The following is a 23,537-nucleotide window of genomic DNA, read 5'->3' on the forward strand; positions in this document are numbered from 1 at the left end:
TGCCACAATTAAATAAATAAATACACCATTAAATAATTACTTAAATGTGTCATTAATTAATTAAAATTAGAATTAAATACATAAATGTGTTATTAAATGTGTCATTAATTAATTCAAATACCGATTCATTTTATGTAAAATACATATATAATAATTTCACTATTTACATTTACATTTCATGGTCCTGCGTTGGAGTGCTTCCTGAATTACTTAAAACTGTCAAACTGACCCATCAAAAGTTGGTAGGCGGAACCTAACGCCTGATTGGTTACCCTCTGCATCAAGCCAAGACAAATCAATTCCGGATAATGTCAGCAGGTCCTGCTTCTACATCCTCTGCTAAGTTTAAAATGTCTCTAACCAACTCCCTGGAAAGTTCACGGAGATCCTCCATTGTCTCTATCCAGGTTGGCTTACTCTACTTCAGACCAAAGCAATGGATCAGACTAGATTCGCGTTAGCCCCGCCCACTGACTTTGATGGGTCAGTTTGACAGTTTTAAGTAATTCATGAATCACTGCAATGCAGGATCATGAAATGTAAATGTAAATAGTGAAATAATTATATATGTATTTTACATAAAATGAATCGGTATTTGAATTAATTAATGATACATTTAATTACACATTTATGTATTTAATTCTAATTTGAATTAATTAATGACACATTTAAGTAATTATTTAATGGTGTATTTATTTATTTAATTGTGGCACTTTTAGTCCTCCATACTTTTGCAGCCTTTTAGTGGGACAATTAGAACTTGGGGTTGGTTGGTTCTACACTCTTTATACTACAAATCCCACAATTCCATAGACTTTACTCCTGACGTCCTGAAGGGGAGGCGCGGCAATATTTTTCCTCCCCATATTTTATTTACTATATTTATTTATTTAATTTTTTCAATACAAAAATGGAGAACGATGGCCACATATCTTACCAAGAACATACGGCCGAACGTGTCTAAGAATTGAAGTACCAAGGTCGCTGACGAGCTAATAAAAAAACCACAAAACAAGAATCACACAATAGAAAACGAGAACAATAGCCACGCTCACACGTCTACTCAGATTTTCTCTTTCATTTTGACTGGAATTTATAGGGAAACCCGCAGCAAACGTTTAAGCTGCGAAATACGATTTTTTAAAAACTAAACGCTTTCTCTCGAAATCATGTGCCATTTTGCATGTTTTGAAGACCTCAAGAACACGTCGGAAGACGTTTGAGAGACCAAGAAACAGGGAGAGGGGTCAACGAAAGGAGTGAATGGCACAAAAAACGCTCTGTGTTGCGTCTTGAAATGTATTGTTACATACCCATTCGGCAACCCTTTACATCTCTGCCTAATCTAGAGTAGAGCGAACACGGGCAAGAAGGAAAAATCTAGCTATCTTTCTAGCTACCATTATTACTGTAACAACATGGAACGCATGTGAACGTGCCACACAGGACCCAGAATCAGCAAGAAAGGCTGCAGGAGAAACAAGGAAGCGATCCCCTAACAGCTAATATCAAAGCTAGCTAGCTAACTGTTGGCTAATAATATTATTTCTAATGCGCGACCAAGGAGTATGCGACTCGATACCAAGAGGTTAGTAATTATAACAGTTTACCACTAAACTCATCTTCAATGTGAGCAGGTATCAACTACATTGTTTTTGCAAGATGGTGAGCAATATGAAAGAGGAAGAGCATATTGCAGGGAAGCGAATAGAGGAGAGATGACGGAGGACTTTGTCTAATCAATTGATCATTGTATTCATTTATATAACAATGCATTTTTTTCAATGTTATTAATGTACAGCATGTTCACTACACAACATGTAGTGAACTAACTACGTACAGTAGCTAGTAAAGCAGCCACACTGGTTAGCTAACTAACGTTAGCTGCTAAGTTATTGGCTGCGCATCTTCATTGTAGCTAGCTAGCTAACGTTAGCTAGTCATCCAATTCAATCTTGCGCTACAGGCCATAATGTGGGCAGCCATGTATCCTTACAGAATGGCCAAGTACCTCCCAACAAAAAACATTGCTATGAAAATTACAAGCATGTTTTATCAATACATGATTTGTGTGCTAAGTAAATGGTTGTTGTGGTTGTTAGCAAGTAGGCTAACAAGCTTGCTTGCCACAGTAGCTAGCAACGCCAAGACTTGGTTGAATGATTTGTTGCCATCTCATGAATCAAACCCCAGTATTTACTGAATTATTTCCTATAAAACATGTCACTGGATGTATGTTTACTGCGCTATAACACACCCATTTAATGCCTTGGTTTAATAGGCAAAGGTTCCTCTGGGGAGGCACACATTGAAATGACTGTTTTCATTTCATGAGTGCCTGGCTGGGACAAAAATTTTTTTTTAGTGATCCAATTGACATTTTAGTCATTTAGCAGACGCTCTTATCCAGAGCGACTTACAATTAGTGAGTGCATACATTTTTCATACTGGCCCCCCATATATCTCAGTTCAGTTTCTGCAATCTCATGCCTCTGTCCTTCATTACCCTCTCTCCTTCCTTAGCCCCTCTCTTTGTGTGAGATGGAGAGAGAGCAATACACTTGGTCCATGTTTGGCTCTAATTTATAACATCCTATATTATCCTCATCTCTGCTTTTCACCCCCCTCCTAAACCAGCTTGGTGTCAGTGCATTACTCTGTCTCATTATATTCCACACGCATCTATTTATCTACATTAATTCATGCAAAGTATAGCCTACACATTAGGGTTGGGCTGATATATGATTAAATCGAATATCGTGATATTTGACATTGACGATATATCGGGACGTGCAAGACTATACTCTATTGAATCAAAACTGTGCAGTTTTATCAGTTAGGCTGTATCAATATGTTGAAAATTAAGTCCAAATGAATGAACTAAGATTATTTAATGAGAATGTGACCAATATTGTAAATCAGCCCACAAATTGAACAGTCAGGAATTATTTAGTCATTAACAGTGCAAAACGATTTTTGGATATTGCGATTTTTGAAGTAGCATATTGTAGCACTCCTCAAATATGTCCCAACCCTACTACACATCTGACATGAAATCAAATATTATTTTTTTTGTCACATTTGCTTCGTTAACAACAGGTGTAGACTAACAGTGATGTGCTTACTTATGGGCCATTCCCAACAATGCAGAGACAAAGAAAATAGAGAAATAATAGAAAAGTAATACTAAATACTAAATGAGTAACGATAACTTGGCTATATACACAGGGTACCAGTACCGAGTCGATGTGCAGGGGTACAAGGTAATTGAGGTGTGTGTATATATATGTTTATATAATTAGGAATAGAGTGACTAGGCAACAGGATAGATAATAAACAGTAGCAGAAGCATATGTGATTAGTCAATTTTTTGGGGATTTGTTGGTGGGCACTATGGTGTTGAATGTTGAGCTGTAGTCAATGAACAGCATTCTCACGTAGGTGTTCCTCTTGTCCAGGTGGGAGAGGGCAGTGTGGATTGCTATAGAGATTGTGTCATCTGTGGATCTGTTGGGGCGGTATGCGAATTGGAGTGGGTCTGGGATGATGGTGTTGATGTGAGCCATGACGAGCCTGTCAAAGCATTTCATGGTTACAGATGTGAGTGCTACGGGGCGATAGTCATTTAGAGAGGTTACCTTGGCATTCTTGGGCACAGGGACTATGGTGGTCTGCTTGAAACATGTAGGTATTACAGACTGGGTCAGGGAGAGGTTGAAAATGTCAGTGAAGACACTTGCCAGCTGGTCAGCGCATGCTCTGAGTACGCGTCCTGGTAATCCGTCTGGCCTTGAACGTTAACCTGTTTTAAATGTCTTACTCACATTGGCTACGGAGAGAGTGATCATACAGTCGTCCGGAACAGCTAGTGCTTTCATGCATGGTTCAGTGTTGCTTGCTTCAAAGCAAGCATAGAAGGCATTTAGCTTGTCTGGTAGGCTTGCGTCACTGGGCAGCTCACGGCTGGGTTTCCCTTTGTAATCCGTGATAGTTTGCAAGCCCTGCCACATCTGACGAGCGTCAGAGCTGGTGTAGTAGGATTCGATCTTAGTATTGACACTTTGCCTGTTTCATGGCTCGTCGGAGGTCATAGCGGGATTTCTTATGAGCGTCCGGATTAGAGTCCCGCTCCTTGAAAGCGGCAGATCTACCCTTTAGCTCAGTGCGGACGTTGCTTGTAAATCATTGCTTCTGGTTGGGATATGTATGTACTGTCACTGTGGGGACGACGTTGTCGATGCACTTATTAATGAAGCCGAAGACTGATGTGGTAAACTCCTCAATGACCTCGGATGAATCCCAGAACATGTTCCAGTCTGTGCTAACGAAACTTATGCCGGACGGGAGCAGATGACATGCGCCCCTTGAATCGCTGGTCTTTAAAATCCAGACACTGCACTCCGCAATGCCCCAAAATAAGAAAAAAAAGCCTTCTGAATTCTATCCAAAGGGAATCACTTTTCGTTGTGTATTACCCGTTAACAGGCAAAATATGCCTAACACTCATATAATTGTACAGTAGATAGGCCTGTACAGTTCTGTTTCCTATAGGTTTTTAAATAAGCACTATGCCTTAAAGCACCATCCAGAGGTTGTGGCCCCAACATTAAACTTGGCCTCTTAAAGGTTCTAAAAACAGAAGAAATGGTAGCATAATGCAGTTCATGTACTGGCTAAAGGTCCACAGAGACCGATGTTGTGCCATCAGTGAGCATTTAATTGGAAACACAGTTACTCAAAATTTCAGAGATTGTAAACACGTCCACGATCTAATGATGCATCATGGGACCATTAGACATTTCAAAGCCTATTCTCTCAGCCTAAAATATATCAGTTTAGTTGCCCACGCAATGCAATTTGAACCTCCCAAAACACCTCAATATCCTCAGTCACTCATGATGCAATAATTATCTTCCTGACCAGTCTCTCATTTTTAGGCAGGAACCACATTCTTGTTTACAGAAGAGAAGACCCAGGGCCTCAGTGCCTTAGCCATGGGCTCTTTGATCCTGGCTGTTCGAGGAAATTTAGGATCACCTGTGCTAGTTCCTAGAGTGAAGGGGCGAGGTGGGATTCGTTGGTACAAGAAACAATATCTGTTAAGCTCCCAAGGCTTTGTGTTCTAAGTTATGCAACTAGCTTGGGGCTTGTCACATGGGCTTGGGCTAAGAGTAAACCAACCCTATTTTTATTAGAGGCCTTGGAATGCGGAGATTCCATACACTCCCTGCAGTATGTGCCCTGTTGGATTTGATAACATGGGGGTAAGGAGCATAGACCATACGCTATAGCCTGTCAGCACTTATGGTGTCTGTCTGAAGAGTAGTCTACAGAGCAGACAGGCCTCCTGTTGCCCACTAGTGTTTGCACTGTCAGTCTTTCGCTCTGTCTTTTACACGTGTCTATGAATGCACTGGCATGCGTGTTCAGTATGTTCACTGAATAAGCTCTTGTCCCTTCTCCTCTTTCCTTCTCTTTAGCTATCCTGCTGTCTTTGGAGCACACCCCAGTTTGTGTATGTTCTTGAACTGTTTGTCCTCCCTCCCATATGACATGAGGGAATATCCAGATCGTGGTGCTTATCTGTATTTGTAGTGTATATTTGTGCTAACCTGTCAAATTTTCTTCAGTTACTGCAGAGGGGATGTCCGGATGTTAACCTGTCTCCCGTTTTCCAGTTGACTGTAGTGTATGTAAAGTATGTGTTGACCTCTCTCCTCAGTTGACTGCAGAGGGGATGTCAGACAGTATATGGTATAGGCTGTAGCTCCATATGTAGTGCATAGGACTATCTGTTATGTACAGTGCATTCAGAAAGTATTCAGACCCCTTAACTTTCTCCACATTTTGTTACATTACAGACTTATTCTAAAATGGATTAAATTGTTTTTGCCCCCTATCAATCTACACACAATAACCCTAATGACAAAGCAAAAACAGGTTTTAGGAATGTTTGCTAATTTATATATATATATATATATATATATATATAAAAAACGGAACTATTATATTTACGTAAGTCGTCTTGGGTATGCCGCTACAAGCTTGGCACACCTGTATTTGGGGAGTTTCTCCCATTCTTCTCTGTAGATCCTCTCAAGCTCTGTCAGGTCGGATGGGGTGCATCGCTGCACAGCTATTTCCAGGTCTCCCCAGAGATGTTTGATCAGGTTCAAGTCCGAGCTCTAGCTGGGCCACTCAAGGACATTCAGAGACTTGTCCTGAAGCCACTCCTGCATTGTCTTGGCTGTGTGCTTAGGGTCGTTGTCCTGTTGGAAGGTGAACCTTTTGCCCCATTCTGAGGTCCTGAGCTCTCTGAAGCAGGATTTCATTAAGGATCTCTCTCTATACTTTGCTCCATTCATCTTTCCCTCGATCCTGACTAGTCTCCCAGTCCCTGCCGCTGAAAAACATTCCCACAGCATGATGCTGCCACCACCATGCTTCGCCGTAGGGATGGTGCCAGATTTCCTCCAGACGTGACACTTGGCATTCTTGTTTCTCGTGGTCTGAGAGTCCTTTAGCTGCCTTTTGGCAAACTCCAAGCGGGCTGTCATGTGCCTTTTACTGAGGACTGGCTTCCGTCTGGCCACAAAGGCCTGATTGGTAAAGTGCTGCAGAGATGGTTGTCCTTCTGGAAGGTTTTCCCATCTCCACAGAGGAACTCTGGAGCTCTGTCAGAGTGACCATCGGGTTCTTGGTCACCTCCCTGACCAAGGCCCTTCTCTCCCGATTGCTCAGTTTGGCCGGGCGGCCAGCTCTAGGAAGAGTCTTGGTGGTTCCAAACTTCTTCCATTTAAGAATGATGGCGGCCACTGTGTTCTTGGGGACCTTCAATGCTGCAGACATGTTTTGGTACCCTTCCCCAGATCTGTGCATCGACACAATCCTGTCTCGGAGCTCTACAGAGAATTTCTTCAACCTCATGGCTTGGTTTTTGCTTTGACATGCACTGTCAACTGTGGGACCTTATATAGACAGGTGTGTGCCTTTCCAAATAATGTCCAATCAATTGAATTTACCACAGGTGGACTCCAATCAAGTTGTAGAAACATCTCAAGGATGATCAATGGAAACAGGATGCACCTGAGCTCAATTTAGAGTCTCATAGCAAAGGGTCTGAATACTTATATAAATAAGCTATCTGTTTATTATTTTTTATACATTTGCAAACATTTCTAAAAATCTGTTTTCGCTTTGTCATTATGGGGTATTGTGTGTAGATTGAGATTATATATATATATTTTTTAATGTTTTAGAATAAGGCTGTAATGTAACAAAATGTGGAAGAAGTGCAGGGGTCTGAATACTTTCCGAATGCACTGTATACAGTTATGTTTACCTGTATCTCTTTTTTTCTCTCCAGTGGGGAGGTCTGACTGCAGGCATCTAGTATATGTATATTTGTATTGACCTGTGTTTCTCTCCTCTCCCCAGTTGACTGCAGAGGGGATGTCAGGCAGTAAGGCTCTAGGAGGGGCACGGCGGCGGCGGACGCGGTGCCGGCGCTGTCAGGCCTGCATGCGGACAGAGTGCGGCGAGTGCCACTTCTGCAAGGACATGAAAAAGTTTGGCGGGCCCGGAAGGATGAAGCAGTCCTGTCTGCTCCGACAGTGCACAGCGGTAAGTTAGAACACACACAATAGTGATGGGGGGAGAAATCGATACAGTTACATATCACAATATTATTTTTGAGGATATATTGTATCGTTTTTTACAATATTGCAATATTATTCTGCGCTAGTTGGGTGTACCTGTACCAAAACTCCAGTATTTATCCTTCATAGTTTGTTCTCCATCTTCTTTTTAAATAGGCAGCCAATTTGTTTTCAGCCATTTTCTATTTCCATGACTGATCAAAACTTGTTTTCTCATGGCTCTCTCTTGTCCCTCTGCAGTAGACATATGGTGAGCAATATGTTTGAACATCGAATCGCAATAAAATCACAGGATCGAATTGCAATACATATATAATTGTGAGAATCGCGTAACATGTCGTATCAGCACCAAATATCGTATTGCGAGGTCCCTGGCAATTCCTTAGCCCTAACACACACTGCTCATTTTTGCCATTTTCATATACTCCGCTGTTTGCACCTCACACACACTTGCATCGTTACCAATATTATTGTACTCTCACTTGGAAAAGTGCAACTGCTCTATTACATCTGAAAGTAAATGCATTAGTAAATGTATAAATTGTACAACCGATGCCATTTTCTAGATAGGCTGGAACATCTGGCACTAACCTTTGGAACATGCACAGGACATACAGTGCATTCGGAAAGTATTCAGACCCCTTACCTTTTTCCACATTTTGTTATGTTACCGCCTTATTCTAAAATTGATTAAATACGTTTTTCTCCTCATCAATCTACACACAATACCCCATAATGACAAAGCGAAAACAGGTTTTTAGACATTTTTGCAAATGTATTAAAAATAATAAACAGATACCTTAGGTATTAAGACCCTTTGCTATGAGACTCAAAATTGAGCTCAGATGAATCCTGTTTCCATTGATCATCCTTGAGATGTTTCTACAATTTGATTGGAGTCCAACTGTGGTAAATTCAATTGATTGGACATGATTTGGAAAGGCACACAACTGTCTATATAAGGTCCCGCAGTTGACAGTGCATGTCGAAGGAATTGTCCGTAAAGATCTGAGACAGGATTGTGTCGAGGAACAGATCTGGGGAAGGGTACCAAAAAATGTCTGCAGCATTGAAGGTCCCCAAGAACACAGTGGCCTCCATCATTCTTAAATGGAAGACGTTTGAAACCACCAAGACTCTTCCTAGAGCTGGCCGCCCGGCCAAACTGAGCAATCGGGGGAGAAGGGCCTTGGTCAGGGAGGTGACCAATAACCCGATGGTCACTCTGACAGAACTCCAGAGTTCCTCTGTGGAGATGGGAGAACCTTCCAGAAGGAAAACCATCTCTGAAGTACTCCACCAATCAGGCCTTTATGGTAGAGTGGCCAGACGGAAGCCACTCTTCAGTAAAAGGCACATGACAGCCCGCTTGGAGTTTGCCATAAGGCACCTAAAGGACTCTGACTATGAGAAACAAGATTCTCTGGTCTGATGAAACCAAGATTGACATTTTTGGTCTGAATGCCAAGCGTCACGTCTGGAGGAAACCTGGCACCATCTCTACGGTGAAGCGTGGTGGTGGCAGCATCATGCTGTGGGGATGTTTTTAGGGGACAGGGAGACTAGTCAGGATCGAGGGAAAGATAAACGGTGCAAAGTACAGAGAGATCCTTGATGAAAACCTGCTCCAGAACGCTCAGGACCTCAGAATGGGGCAAATGTTCACCTTCCAACAGGACAACGACCCTAAGCACACAGCCAAGACGACGCAGGAGTGGCTTCGGGACAAGTCTCTGAATGTCCTTGAGTGGCCCAGCCAGAGCCCGGACTTGAACCCGATCTGACATCTCTGGAGAGACCTGAAAATAGCTGTGCAGCAACGCTCCCAATCCAATCTGACAGAGCTTGAGAGGATCTGCAGAGAAGAATTGGAGAAACTCCACAAATACAGGTGTGCCAAGCTTGTAGCGTCATACCCAAGAAGACTCAAGGCTGTAATCGCTGCCAAAGTTGCTTCAACAAAGTACTGAGTAAAGGGTCTGAATACTTATGTAAATATGATATTTCAGTTTATTTTTAATACAGTTGCAAAAAAATTCTAAACCTGTATTTGCTTTGTCATTATGGGGTATTGTGTGTAGATTGATGAGGGGGAAAAAAAACAATTTAATCAATTTTAGAATAAGGCTGTAACGTAACAAAATGTGGAAAAGTCAAGGGGTCTGAATACTTTCCGAATGCAATGTATGCTTGCTTTTGTCATTTTCTATCTATAATGATATTTGATTGGCATCGGTATATAGAGCACATTGCCTAACCTATAGCCTAATTAACCTCAGTATCAAATATTGTAATTTATCCACGCAAGACTGAAGTTAAGGTTGTTTTTCCTGTTACACAAACCGTCCACCCTGCCAAACAATAAACACGTGAAGAAAGGAGTCTCCACATACACTGCTAACATGTTGTGACCCGCGTCTTTTCCCGAACGTGAAAGGACGAGCTTTAAGAGCTTTTGGTATATCCCTCACACTCATTGAGATCCCATCTAAACCGAAACCACTGTTTAGACTGGAATATAAACTCTTATGTTTTTCATGATTTACAATCGATTGCCATAACCCATTGATGACGACAGTTACAGTGCCTAAAGAAAATATTCATACCCCTTGATTTACATAAATATGCACACCCATTTGACACTCAGGTGCATCCAATTTCCTATGATCATCTTTGATGTCACTACAACTTGATTGGAATCCACCTGTGGCCAAATCAATTGTTTGGACATGATTTAGAAAGAAAAACACCTGTCTATATAAGGTCCCACAGTTGACAGTGCATGTCAGAGCAGAAACTATACCATGAAGTCAGAGGAACTGTCCGTAGATCTCTGAGATAGAATTGTAATGAGACATATATCTGGGGAAGGGTATAAAACAATTTCTAGAGTGTTGAAAGTTTCCAAGAGTACATTGGTGGGAAAAAATATGGAACTACCCAGACTCTGCCTAGAGGTGGCCGTCCGACCAAACTAAGCAACCAGGCAAGAAGGACCTTTGGTCAGGGAGGTGAACAAGAACCCATTGACCACTGACAGAACTACAAAGTTCCTTGGCTGAGATGAGAGAACCTGCCAGAAGGAAAGCAGTCTTAGATGTGGTTTTGTATGTACAGTGCCTTGCAAAAGTATTCATCCCCCTTGGGATCCATTTAAATTCCAGGTTGTAAGGCAACAAAATAGGAAACATGCCAAGGGGGGTGAATACCTTTGCAAGCCGCTGTATGTCTTTTTTTTATTGATTCTATGGAATCCAGTTCCCCTGGAAAACAGTGGCAATTGTTACTGAGTGGACTATCCTGGCTAAATAAATAAAATGAACGAAAAAATGAGTCTCTACAGCACTTCACCAATCTGGGCTTTATGGGAGAGCGCTATCTCTGGAGAAAACCAGGCACCGCTCCATCACCTGTCTAACACCATCCCTACCTTGAAGTATGGTGGTGGCAGCATCATGGTATGTGGATGCTTTTCAGCGGCAGGGACTGGGAGACTGGTAAGGATAGGGAACAATGAGTGGAGCCAAATACAGGCAAATGAGAACTTGCTTCAGAGAGCAAATGACCTTAGACTGGGGTGAAGATTAACGTTCCAACAGGACAATGATCCCAAGCATACAGCCAAAGCAACGCTGGAATGGCTTCAGAACAAGAATGTGAAAGTCCTTGAGTGGCCCAGCCAAAGCCCAGACTTGAATCCCATTTGAAAATCTGTGGAAAGACTTGAAGATTGCTGTTCACTGCTGATCCGTATCTAATTTAACATAGCTTGAGAAAGTCTGCAAGGAAGAATGGGAGAAAATCCCCAAATCCAGATGTGCAAAGCTGATACAGACATACCCAAGACGACTCAAAGCTGTAATCGCCGCCAAATGTGCTTCTATTGACTCAGGGGTGTGAATACTTATGTAAATGTCTGTATTTAATTTTGTATAAATTAGCAATTTTCTACAAACATGCTTTCACTTTTTCATTATGGGGTATTGTGTGTAGATTGGTGAAAGAGGAAACAAATTAATTTGAGTTCAGGCTGTAACACAACAATGTGGAATAAGTCAAGGGGAATGAATACTTTCTGAAGGCACTGTATGACATACAACATGTCAACTGTTTGCTGCTGCTTACATTCTGGAAATCAGCCCCTCTGGTTTAGCAAAGCTGTTTCAGAGAGCGATTGTCATCAAAATAGAGTAGTCATCCCCTGCATGAAAATGGATAAGGTTGTTCGAACGCCTTAAATGATTCGTGGTGTGATTTTTATTGATTGGTTTGCGAATGCTTCAAATGGCGTAGATGGCTGGTATCTTAGATGTTGGAAATGTGATGCGTTTCCTTGGTAACTGAGCACATTGTTACTTGGGTGTTTTTATTTTTTTGGAGGGTAGTAATTTGCTTTGATCAGTTATGTTTTCTAGACAGATAGCTGGGAGACTGTTATCTTGTAGGGAAGGAAGGAAATTAGGTTGGATGGCTACAGAGATCCTAATCCACAGAATGTGTGCAGAATGAAGACCTACTCTCATATTAATGCCTAATCATTTGTCAATGGATTTAGGATAGATTCTGTTGACCTCATATGTGAGTACTTTTCACCTCAGTACAGGTTTTATTTTTTATATACTGTCAAAATTCCACTGTTGGCAGGTTAATGAAAATGTTGAGCTGGACAACTGGGGTAATGTTTCAAAGAAAATAAACATTTTTACATTTTAGTCATTTAGCAGACGCTCTTATCCAGAGCGACTTACAGTTAGTGAGTGCATATATTAAAAAAATAAAAATAAAATTAATACTAAACCTAATAAATACAGTGCTCTGTCCCTGTGCTTCTGAAAAATCACTCCTCTCTCTACCTCTTTTTTTTTTTTTTGAAGCAGCAGGCAAATATTTCTAAATTAATGCATTTGCTTTCATCCACACTCTCTCAATTAGCTAGGTCCTCATAAGAGCAGCAGGTGTCCAATTTAAATTCGGAGCTTCAATTTGGATACATAATAAATGTACCATCCTTAGTGAATGAGTACATAGTTACAGCTCCACCTCTATCCTGAACGGACCCACATACAATATTTGATTTATGTACATATACACATTTATATTGGTTACGCACATACAATATTAGATTTATATTGAATAAATACTACATTCCAAACCTAATGTGTATATTACATTGTTTAACATGGTTATGTAACATGTTATGTTTTTATTTTCTTCCCTGCAGCCTGTGTTGCCCCACACGGCAGTGTGCTTCTCGTGTGGGGAGGCGGGGAAGGAGGACACGGTGGACACAGAAGAAGAGAAGTTTAGCCTCTCTCTGATGGAGTGTACCATCTGCAACGAGATCATCCACCCCAGCTGCCTCAAGGTGGGGCCAGACCCTCCATGTGTATGGCCGGCTGTCATAGCTGGAGAAGTAGTGTGTGAGAGCGAGAGAGACACCATCTTCCATTCATACTGTCTTAAGTCAAATGTCTGCTCTATCTAGTATTGGTTACATACATTTATTGATTGAATGATGATTGTGATTTCATTGTTTATTTTCTCCAAACTACAGATGGGTAAAGCAGAAGGCATCATAAACGATGAAATCCCGAATTGTTGGGAGTGTCCAAAATGCCACAAGGAAGGCAAGACCAGTAAGGTGAGAACAGTGACTGGGAACACTGGTCTGTCAGGCTCTGCTGATAAAACTAAACCAGAGAGGGTGACAATGGACATATCTATGATGTATGGATTAATCAATAATGGTTGATATGGTAGGAGGATCGATTTGGAATGGGATGGAACACGTTATTCCTTACAGATAATTTGTGTAAATAAGCTCTTAAATTGGAATATAATTTTGTTTGTTTCATTGACCCTATCCCCATTTCATATACTGTGGTAGGCTATTACATATACAGTGCATTCGGAAAGTATTCAGACCCCTTGACTTTTTCCACATTTTGTTGCGTTACAGCCTCATTCTAAAATTGATGAAATTGTTTTTTCCCATCAATCTACACAATACCCCGTAATGACAAAGCAAAAGCAGGTTTTCAGAAATCTTTGCAATTTATAAAAAATTTAACTGAAATATCGCATTTACTTAAGTATTCAGACCCTTTACTCAGTACTTTGTTGAAGCACCTTTGGCAGTGATTACAGCATTGAGTCTTCTTGGATATGACGCTACAAGCTTGGCATACATGTATTTGGGGAGTTTCTCTCATTCTTCTCTGCAGATCCTCTCAAGCTCTGTCAGGTTGGATGGGGAGCGTCGCTGCACAGCTATTTTCAGGTCTCTCCAGATATGTTCGATCGGGTTCAAGTCCGGGCTCTGGCTGGGCCACTCAAGGACATTCAGAGACTTGTCCTACTCCTGTGTTGTCTTTGCTGTGTGCTTAGGGTCGTTGTCCTGTTGGAAGGTGAACCTTTACCACAGTCTGAGGTCCTGAGCGCGCTGGAACAGGTTTTCATCAACGATCTCTCTGTACTTTGCTCTGTTCATCTTTCCATCGAGCCTGACTAGTCTCCCTGCCGCTGAAAAACATCCCCACAGCATGATGCTGCCTCCACCATGCTTCACCGTAGGGATGGTGCCAGGTTTCTTCCAGACGTGATGCTTGGCATTCAGGCCAAATAATTCCATTTTGGTTTCATCAGATCAGAGAATCTTGTTTCTCATGGTCTGAGAGTCCTTTAGGTGCCTTTTGGCAAACTCCAAGCGGGCTGTCATGTGCCTTTTACTGAGGAGTGGCTTCCGTCTGGCCACTCTATTATAAAGGCCTGATTGGTGGAGTGCTGCAGATATGGTTGTCCTTCTGGAAGGTTCTCCCATCTCCACAGAGGAGCTCTGTCAGAGTGACCATCGGGTTCTTGGTCACCTCCCTGACCAGGGCCCTTCTCCCCCGATTGCTCAGTTTGGCCGGGCGGCCAGCTCTAGGAAGAGTCTTGGTGGTTCAAAACTTCTTCCATTTAAGAATGATGGAGGCCACTGTGTGTTCTTGGGGACCTTCAATGCTGCAGAAATGTTTTGGGCCCTTCCCCAGATCTGTGCCTCAACACAATCCTATCTCGAAGCTCTACGGACAATTCCTTCAACCTCATGGCTTGGTTTTTGCTCTGACAAACACTGTCAACTGTGGGACCTTATATAGACAGGTGTGTGCCTTTCCAAATAATGTCCAATCAATCGAATTTACCACAGGTGGACCAATCAAGTTGTAGAAACATCTCAAGGATGATCAATGCACCTGAGCTCAATTTCGAGTCTCATACTTACTTATGTAAATAAGGTATTTATAATACATTTGCTAAAACTTTTTAAAAAACGGTTTTTGCTTTGTGATTGTGGGGTATTGTGTAGATTTAGGGGAAAACAATAATTTAATCAATACTAGAATAAGGCTGTAACGTAACAAAAGTTGGAAAAGGGGAAGGGATCTGAATACATTCCGAATGCACTGTACATCTTCTTAAATCCTCCTCTCCTTTCTCCACACATCAGGACGGGGGTGATGGCTCAGGGAAGAGGCGGATGGACAACGGGGAGGTGGGCCGATGGAAGCTGACGGACGATCCTCCGCCCACCAAAAAGAAACCCCCCTCCTCTTTAGAGGACGGGGGACGGCAGGATGGTCACAAGAGGAAGAAGGAGAAGGAGCTGCCCCAGGACAGCGGCCCCAAAAAGAAGGTAGGAAGATCTTTGTGAAGTGTTGCAGTATGCAAACATTTAGCAATGCACACTGAGTATACCAAACATTAGGAACAACTTCCCGATATTGAGTTGGGGGCATGGACTCTACAAGGGGCAGAAAGCGTTCCACAGGGATGCTGGCCGATGTTGACTCCAATGCTTCCCACAGTTGTGTCAAGTTGGCTGGATGTCTTTTGGGTGGTGGACCATTCTTGATACACACGGGACACTGTTGAGTGTGAAAAACCCAGCAGCGTTGCAGTTCTTGGCACAAACCAGTGCGCCTGGCACCTACTACCATACCCCGTTCAAAGGCACTTAAATCCTTTGTCTTGCCCATTCAACCTCTGAATGGCACACATACACAATCCCTGTCCCAATTGTCTCAAGGCTTAAAAATCCTTCTTTAACCTGTCTCCTCTTTATCTACACTGATTTGAAGTGGATTTAACAAGTGACGTCAATAAGGGATCATAGCTTTCACCTGGATTCACCTGGTCAGTCTGTGTCATGGAAAGAGCAGGTGTACTTAATGTTGTGTATACTCAGTGTATAGTTGATAAGTTGCCTACTAGTTGTGACAAGTTGCTATGAACACAGCTTGCCAACTCTTGTCTCTGTCTGACCTGCTCCCTCAGATGAAAGGGGCCCATGAAAAACGCTTGAAAAAGGTAATTCTTCATATGAACATAAAGTTTTATATTTGAAAAACTAAGAAGCTCTGTCATAAAGCATATGGTAACTAAGAGCTGGATTCAATCTGTATCGCTGACGATCCCCGTAAAAATGTTAAGGTAATTTCTGATTGAGCCGACATCTGCAGTTGTCTCTGCGAATGCTTAAACATTGCTTTTAAATTTCAATCGAGCGATAACGCGGATGTTCCGGGATACGGACTGAATCCAGCCCTGAGCTGAGTTGAAGTTATATTTCTCAATGGTAAAGGTTAGGGTTCATGCTCCTCTTTCACTCTCTTCACTAACGTTACCCCTCCCATGACAGAAACAGAAGCCCAATGTGTCAGAGACTGCAGAGTCCAATGGGCCCAACTCCTCCACCGGAGGCGGCCAGGGTTCCGGAGGGGGTTCCAACTCCACGCAGTCCCCCACCTCCACGGCCAGCCAGGACCTGCGCTCGCACCACCGCGAGAAATTGGAGCGCTTCAAGCAAATGTGCCAGCTTCTTGAGCGTGTCCGCGAGTCCAGTTCATCGAGCTCGTCTACTTCCGAGTCCGACTCGGAGTCCGACTCTGACTCGCCTTCCGGTTCAGATGGCCGCCGCGGCTCTGAACCCTCCTCCCCCGCACCCGTCGCTTATAGCAACAGTGCCAGGGAGCGCAACCGGGAACGGGACAGGGAGAGAGACAGGAGGCTGGCAGAGCTGGGCTTCAGTGCCAGTGAGGACTCTGAGGGAGAGGGAAGTGTTAAGGAGGAGGAGGAGGCGGTGGAGGAGCAGGTTGTGGGAGACAAGCCCCGGCGTAGGGGGGAGGGACCTCCACGGGGCCGCAAGGGGCTCACGACGGACGGGAATGACGAGGAGAGCGGGGAGAGGAGTCGGAAGTCTACCCCATTGCCTCCACCCTCCCCTCTCTCCTCCACCCAGCCTCCACCTTCCTCCGGCCACGGCCCCTCGCCAGGTTCCGAGGGCTTCTCCGGTAAGCGCAGCAACGGCTCTGAGACGCGCAATGGACGGACGCGGGCGGGGGTGAGGGACCGAGAGACTCAGGAGAAGGAGAACGCCAACAACAGCAGCAGCGGCGGAGGCTCGGTGGCCAACCACCGACACGGAACTGGCAAGGGTAACAAGGGCAACAAGATCCGTAGCAACAAGCAAACAGGGTCCCAACCAACGTCGAGGAACAGTAGCAACTCTTCCGCTTCTACTGCCACTACCACATCCAACGGGGGAGGGGAGGGCCTGCTGGGCCCAGGCAGCAACTCCTCAGGGGGCATGTCAGCCCTCGCCGCCTCACCCCGGTCACAGCCGTCCCGGATGGCTCCACGCTCGCAGATGATGAAACGCAGCCCCCCTGCTGTGCCCTCGCCTCCCCGGCCTGTGCAGATGGAGCGGCACCTGGTGAGGCCACCGCCAGCCTGCCCCGAGCCCCACTGCCTGCCCCTGGACAGCGGCTCCTCCCACGTGATGCCCCGCGACGTCTGGCTCCGCGTCTTCCAGCACCTCAGCCAGAGGGAGCTGTGCGTCTGCATGAGGGTCTGTCGGACATGGAGCCGGTGGTAAGTCTAGACAAAAGGTTCAGATGGGGTCAGCATCCGGTTGGGCTGGAAGGGGGTGGTTCAACACAAACTTGTTTGGACTACTAAGAGATTCATCTTTCATGTTGAGAACAATAGAAACCATCCCTGGAAGGATATTCATTGACTGCAGTGGCTCACATTCTGTAGTGTACAGTAGCCCAGACTTTCTTTAATTCTCATCCCAGTCTTTTATTGTCTGTCTTGCTCTCTCAGGTGCTGTGATAAGAGATTGTGGACTCAGATTGACCTTAGCCGGCAGCGCTCCATCACCCCTCCTATGCTGAGTGGTATAATCCGCAGGCAACCAGTCTCCCTTAACCTGGGCTATACCAACATCTCGAAGAAACAGCTCATGTGGCTCATCAACCGTCTACAAGGTATCTTGCGTTCATTCAACACCTCTGCCTCCCTACTACATCTTTTTTCCATCAATATAGCCTGATCATGTCCTATTGTAGTTGGGCTGTCGTCACCTCATTGCCGTATTGCTAGTCTGCCTCAGGGGTTATGCTAACTCCTGGCCTTCCTCTTCCTCTCCCAGGTCTACTGGAGCTGAATGTGTCGGGCTGTCCCTGGTCCTCTGTGTCGGCCCTGTGTCAGGCTGCTTGTCCCTGCCTACGTCTGCTCGACCTCAGCCGGGTAGAAGACATGAAGGACTCGCACCTGAGGGAGCTACTGGCGCCCCCTGCTGACACTCGGACAGGTTAGTGACAAGTCTCACACGATGATTGATTAGGCATCCATAACCTGCAATACACTATGGAAGGTTAGATGCCATGTTGTGTTCATTGGATAGACTTGATCTCACAAATGCCAATCCGTAAAATGTACTGTCATGCTTGTCTCCAGTGAATGTTGTTGCAAGTGAACAACCACTCCCTTTTTTATAGTGCATAAGCATGATAAACACAGACTGTGAATCTAAAGTCCTGTAACATGCTTTGCTTTGTTCTTGGTCAAAAAGCTCATGGAGAGAGCAGAGGGGGGCGGTTCCAGAACGTAACGGAGCTGCGATTGGCCGGGCTGGACTTGACAGATGTCACATCCCGCCTGTTGGTGCGCTACCTGACCCACTTGACCAAGCTGGACCTGAGTCAGTGTGGCAATATCACGGACCAGACCATCCACACACTGACCTCCCCCATGTCTCCACTGAAGGACAGCCTCACCCACCTCAACCTGGCAGGTAAAGACTACACGTTAGACTCACTAGCCCCAAATACACCAAGGTAGGTACCCTGTTTTTTAAATTTATTTTGTGTGTATTTGAGTATTGCAGGTTATCAGACCACTGATGAGCAGGGATCTGCTCCGGATACTGACTTCTTCCTTCTGAGATGTTTAATCATGCTAAAGTAGCAACATGCATAGATACTTGTTCTCCTATTTCCCAACGATATCAACCTGGCTCCTGGTTCAAATATTTAATCCAGGTCTACTCATGGAAGTGTTGCAGTCATTGTGGTTATGTAGGTTGACTGTTGGTTGTCATCCTCCTGTTGTTTCCTCCTGTCCGCAGGCTGTGTGAAGGTGACGGAGCAGTGCCTGCCCCTGTTACGCCGCTGTGCCTCCCTGCAGAGCGCTGACCTGCGCTCCTGCACCTTGCTCACTCCCGATGCCTGTCAGCTCCTCTCCTTCCCTTGCCCTTACGATAGAGTGCTGCTCAAGAACAGCTAAGGGCCTGCGACACCCTCCTCCCGCCACCTTCCCCCACAACAACCACCGCCACACTACAGAGAGATGAGAGGGCCACTGCGATGTGGGCAGTGAGCCAGCCACTGAGGGAAAAGGACATGGAGTGGGAGCCACGAAAGAGAAAGGGGGGGAATGAGCGAACCATAGACCTTTTGCCTACATTTCTCTGGATTGACTTGTTTGTGAACGGACATCTTTGAAAATGTTTTAGCATGTACATATTCAATATCTGTAAAATGGGTGTGTGTATATAAATGTAGTTTACTGTAAATTACCCACTCTCCGCCCCTTCCCTCCCTCATTCTACCTTCACACCAACCATGGAACACATTATCCAGCCGACATGTGTAAAGGCACTGCACTGCGCCACCATCTTGAACTAGCATAATTTGCACTCCATAATCAATTTCCTCTTTCGTGGTGTCAGACTACGAAGAATGTACCCAATGCCAGAGGCTGCGCCCCATCGGAAGCCGTTTAATGTACAGACAGATGCTGGGCTGGTGTTGGTGTGTGTGTGTGTCTTTGTAAGTATGTGTGAGAGATGTAAACAGTGTTAACTATGACAATTGGAGCGAGAAAGAGATGGAGGTATGACCAATGTCCGCCTCCTTTACCACTAAGCTCTCTGCTGCCCTCAATCTTTCTGGGGGGTAAGGACATTCAAGGTCCTACATATCCTGTTCAATGGCCGACCGCCACTAGAGCCCAAAACTCCTAGCCCTGACCACAACCCCTTATTTTCCTCTTTGTCCAGCCTTTTTATGTGCCATCTCCGCTCTCTTCCCGCCCAACGTGCCATTCTTATGTGGTCTGTCCATCCTTGTGAATCTGATTGTCCTACCCTTCCCATCACACTCCTCCTCTTTACGCCCCGTCTCTCTGCTGCCATGGCCCTTTTGCAGCTTGTGCTGCCCAGCGTCTGTGCTGTGTGCGTACGTTATGCAGAGAGCTGGACCTTGCTGTGTCCCGACTGCAATGAAACCATGCTTACCGTACTGTTCCATACCAGACCTCGAATTCGCCAAGGCTCCTTTCTTCCCTGCTTCACGATGCCTGGCTGATGTAACATTATCTTGTAGATGTGCAGACAGGTTCAGTCTAGATCACTACCGCACGAACTTAGAGTGAATGACTGACACGTTTTGAGTATGAATTGGGAAAACCGTATCGATAAGAAAGACCGTCCGTTGCACTGCGCTCGCTGCTCCACGTGGCAGGGGGGATTCAAACGAAGGCTGACCCTGGTTGGACTTCTGCCTCAGATGTGAGGGACTTGGAAGATTTCCCCAGAATTGGGTTTTCATGTCAGTGTCCACATGCTGCGTGTCTTCCAAAGCCAGGAAACATCCCAGCCCATCCAACCTGCCTTGCAGTGTCATTACCTTTAAAGGTCTTGTAGGATGAGGGTTTGATTGACACAGTTGCAGCATTTCCCCAAATCGTTTCTCCATTAGGGTACCTCTGTGCATGCTGGGTTTTGACTCTAATCACAAATCCAGCGCAGTATTTTATTCAGGCTGAACTTTTTTAACCAATCCAGTTGAGAACAACGTCAACAGTCAGTTTATCCTTTTCCTGCTCACCCTATCATTATTAATAATGGATGTTATCGGTTGAAACCAGCACGTACAGGAGGTCGTTCAGACCAGAGCCCAAGCTGTATTGAATTTGGTTGAGCTGGAAATTGACAGACTTGAGCTGTATTGAATTAACATGAGCAGTATTTGACATGCGTAAACGGTATTCAGCTGAATCGGGCTGCATTGGACCAGTTCAGACAGTAGCTATCGGACTGATCTGGACTGATAGGGCCAGTTCATTCAGTATTGGACTGGACAGCACTTTGTCCTGCAATGCTGGACTCAACCATACCAGGTTGGGTCAAGTGTTTTCCCCTGTCTGTCTGTATGTCTCTCCTTCAAAAGCGGTTGTCCACTTCCTGAGCCATGTTGATCTGTATTTGTGCTTCAGTGCCGCAGTGGATCTTACTGCTGTGTGCTATCTGTAGCTAAACCCCACCAACTGTAGGCAGGTTGGTGGACGGTCTTAAGCCTCAATCTGTAACTCTCATCTAAATCATGTGTTTCTGTATCCTTTCAACTATTCTGTTTGACTTTCAGTGATTCCATCCTCATCGGTTCTGTTTCAATTCCCAATGCCATTATTAGAACTCAAATCAGCTTCCTTTGGGTATACATATAGCGCTAGAGACCTGCCAAGTAAAGATTGAGCGACTAGACAAATGGTAGTTGTCCCAATGTATTCAGTTGTACAACTGACTAGGTATCCTCCTTTCCCCCTAAAAGGTTGGTTTGAAAGGTCACATGCCCAGCTTGGACAGTGATTTCATCTTTACCCAGTTGTGTACTCTAAATCGCTTCCAGTGTTCCTGTGTGAATTTATTGACTTGTGTACAAAGCATTGGTACCAAGATTGCACTAACTGATCAATCAGAAGACAATTAAGGAGGGAACACTGAGCTATAGTGGGCTTTATTACCCTGAAAGGGTATCGATTAAAACAGCCAAATCATGAACCTTAAAAAAAAAAAAAAAACTTGATTCAAAGGTATAACTAATTGGCTGTCCATGCTAGTTACCATTTAGCTGGGTAGTCCAGCATGTTTCAGTGTTAGCTCAGGTTGTGTCCTACTTTAGATCATAGATGAAAGTCATTGTTGTTTGCCACTAAACTATGCTGCTTACAGAGCAGAGCTTACCACGTAGCAACTGTAATTGTGGTGGGCTGAGGCTTACAGTGATGCAAATGTCCAATAGGGTGGGAAATTGCCTTGTGCCATACACACTCATCCAAATCAATATTTCACTTTTTAGACTGAACGGGTCAGTTTTTCTAAATGTTTGTTTACTTCCATCAGTAATGTGGGGTTGTTATTCCTCCTCGTCATCCAGTATGTTCACCAGAGCACAATCTAGCATGTCAAAGCATATCAAAAGTTCAACTGACAACCACTTTCAGAGAAAAAATAAATGTGTGGTGGTTTATCGGAATTGATCCGATAGTCCGATAAGGAAATTATTCCAGACTCCAAAATCTGTCATCTTCTCACCCCCAACCTCCCAGCCTAGTCAAGTTTACTCGGACTTGACCTCTATATTGTACAGTCTTGTCTCTACCAAACTGTATTGCACCAGACAGACGCACTGGATCAACATTGTCATCACCACCACCATCACCTCTTGCCAAAATTCCTGCTTTCTTTGATAAGGGGCATTGTATCAATTTTCTTTTTTTGTTTTGCTCTTGTTTATTTGTTCGTTGTTTCTTCCATTGTGTTGATCAAAATGAGAAAGAAAAGTAGAACAATGTGAAAAAGAGACATAAAAAGAAACTCAAGGCAGCTACTTATGAGTGACTACTGTAAAATGACTAACTAAATAAAGACAGTGGGGTGGTTTTTACACTGTGTGGCCTCTACTGATTTGTCAGAATTTATATTAAGTGAGGTTGCCTACATAGCAGCTCACTCTTATTCTACATAGTCCACTTTCAATGTAGCTGCTGTCAGTTTGTGAACAGGTGCACAAAACTACTGGCCAGCCCTGGAGGGCAGCTGTGACAGCTCAACCAAGACTGTCACTGACCAAATCAATAGTGCCCTGGATGGCAGGCTAAGGGCTGATTTATTTGAACTTTGTCCAATTATTATTATTATGCAGGTGGACCTCCAAGTTAGGTGCCCTGGTTGCACTTTTCCATGGCTTATTTCATCACATTCATTGGGAATTAAAAGATATAGCTCTGGCACCCTAATGGTGGAACAAGCTCCCCCACGACGCCAGGACAGTGGAGTCACTGACCACCTTCCGGAGACACTTGAAACCCTACCTCTTTAAGGAATACCTGGAATAGTATAAAAGTAATCCTTCTACCCCCCCTCCCCCACCCCCCCATTAAAAAAAAAGTGGTTGTCCCACTGGCTATCATAAGTTGAATGCACCAATTTGTACGTCGCTCTGGATAAGAGCGTCTGCTAAATGACGTAAATGTAAAATGTAGGGAGTAAACAGTACAAGTATAGGGGGATTATTTACGTACATGAGTCGTACCAATTTAGATGATGGTCAAATGTCATTACATTAGGCTAGCTAGCCATTTTGTCCACTCCACCTTTGGTTTAGAATTGACTGAGAGTCTGATAATTTTATGGTTGATTATTTTAGAAGTGCAGGACATCAAAGTTACAACAACGTACAAGCACCGAGTGGCGCAGTGGTTTAAGGCACT

The 23,537-nt window shown here is 44.2% G+C and overlaps 1 protein-coding gene across 1 annotated transcript; it reads left to right on the forward strand.

Annotated features, from left to right (window-relative positions):
* The first annotated feature begins 901 nt into the window (after positions 1–901).
* On the forward strand, positions 902–22,704 carry LOC311103613 (F-box/LRR-repeat protein 19-like). Its single transcript, XM_084145210.1, has 11 exons — positions 902–1,588; positions 7,438–7,623; positions 12,880–13,023; positions 13,213–13,299; positions 15,148–15,333; positions 15,975–16,007; positions 16,339–17,570; positions 17,805–17,968; positions 18,133–18,294; positions 18,556–18,777; positions 19,111–22,704. Exons 2-11 carry the CDS (start codon positions 7,453–7,455, stop codon positions 19,266–19,268), a joined length of 2,559 nt encoding a protein of 852 aa, XP_084001336.1. The 5' UTR covers positions 902–1,588; positions 7,438–7,452; the 3' UTR covers positions 19,269–22,704.
* The last annotated feature ends 833 nt before the right edge of the window (positions 22,705–23,537 follow it).

This window comes from Coregonus lavaretus, assembly GCF_964263955.1.
Source record: "Coregonus lavaretus genome assembly, chromosome: 2".
NCBI lineage: Eukaryota > Metazoa > Chordata > Actinopteri > Salmoniformes > Salmonidae > Coregonus > Coregonus lavaretus.

Excerpts from the sequence above, each read along its gene's own strand:
- LOC311103613 (XM_084145210.1), top strand. The coding sequence starts at position 7,453 with ATGTCAGGCAGTAAGGCTCTAGGAGGGGCACGGCGGCGGCGGACGCGG. Across the intron at positions 7,624-12,879 it reads TGCTCCGACAGTGCACAGCG|CCTGTGTTGCCCCACACGGC; the intron begins GTAAGTTAGAAC and ends TCTTCCCTGCAG. Across the intron at positions 18,295-18,555 it reads CCCTGCTGACACTCGGACAG|CTCATGGAGAGAGCAGAGGG; the intron begins GTTAGTGACAAG and ends TTGGTCAAAAAG.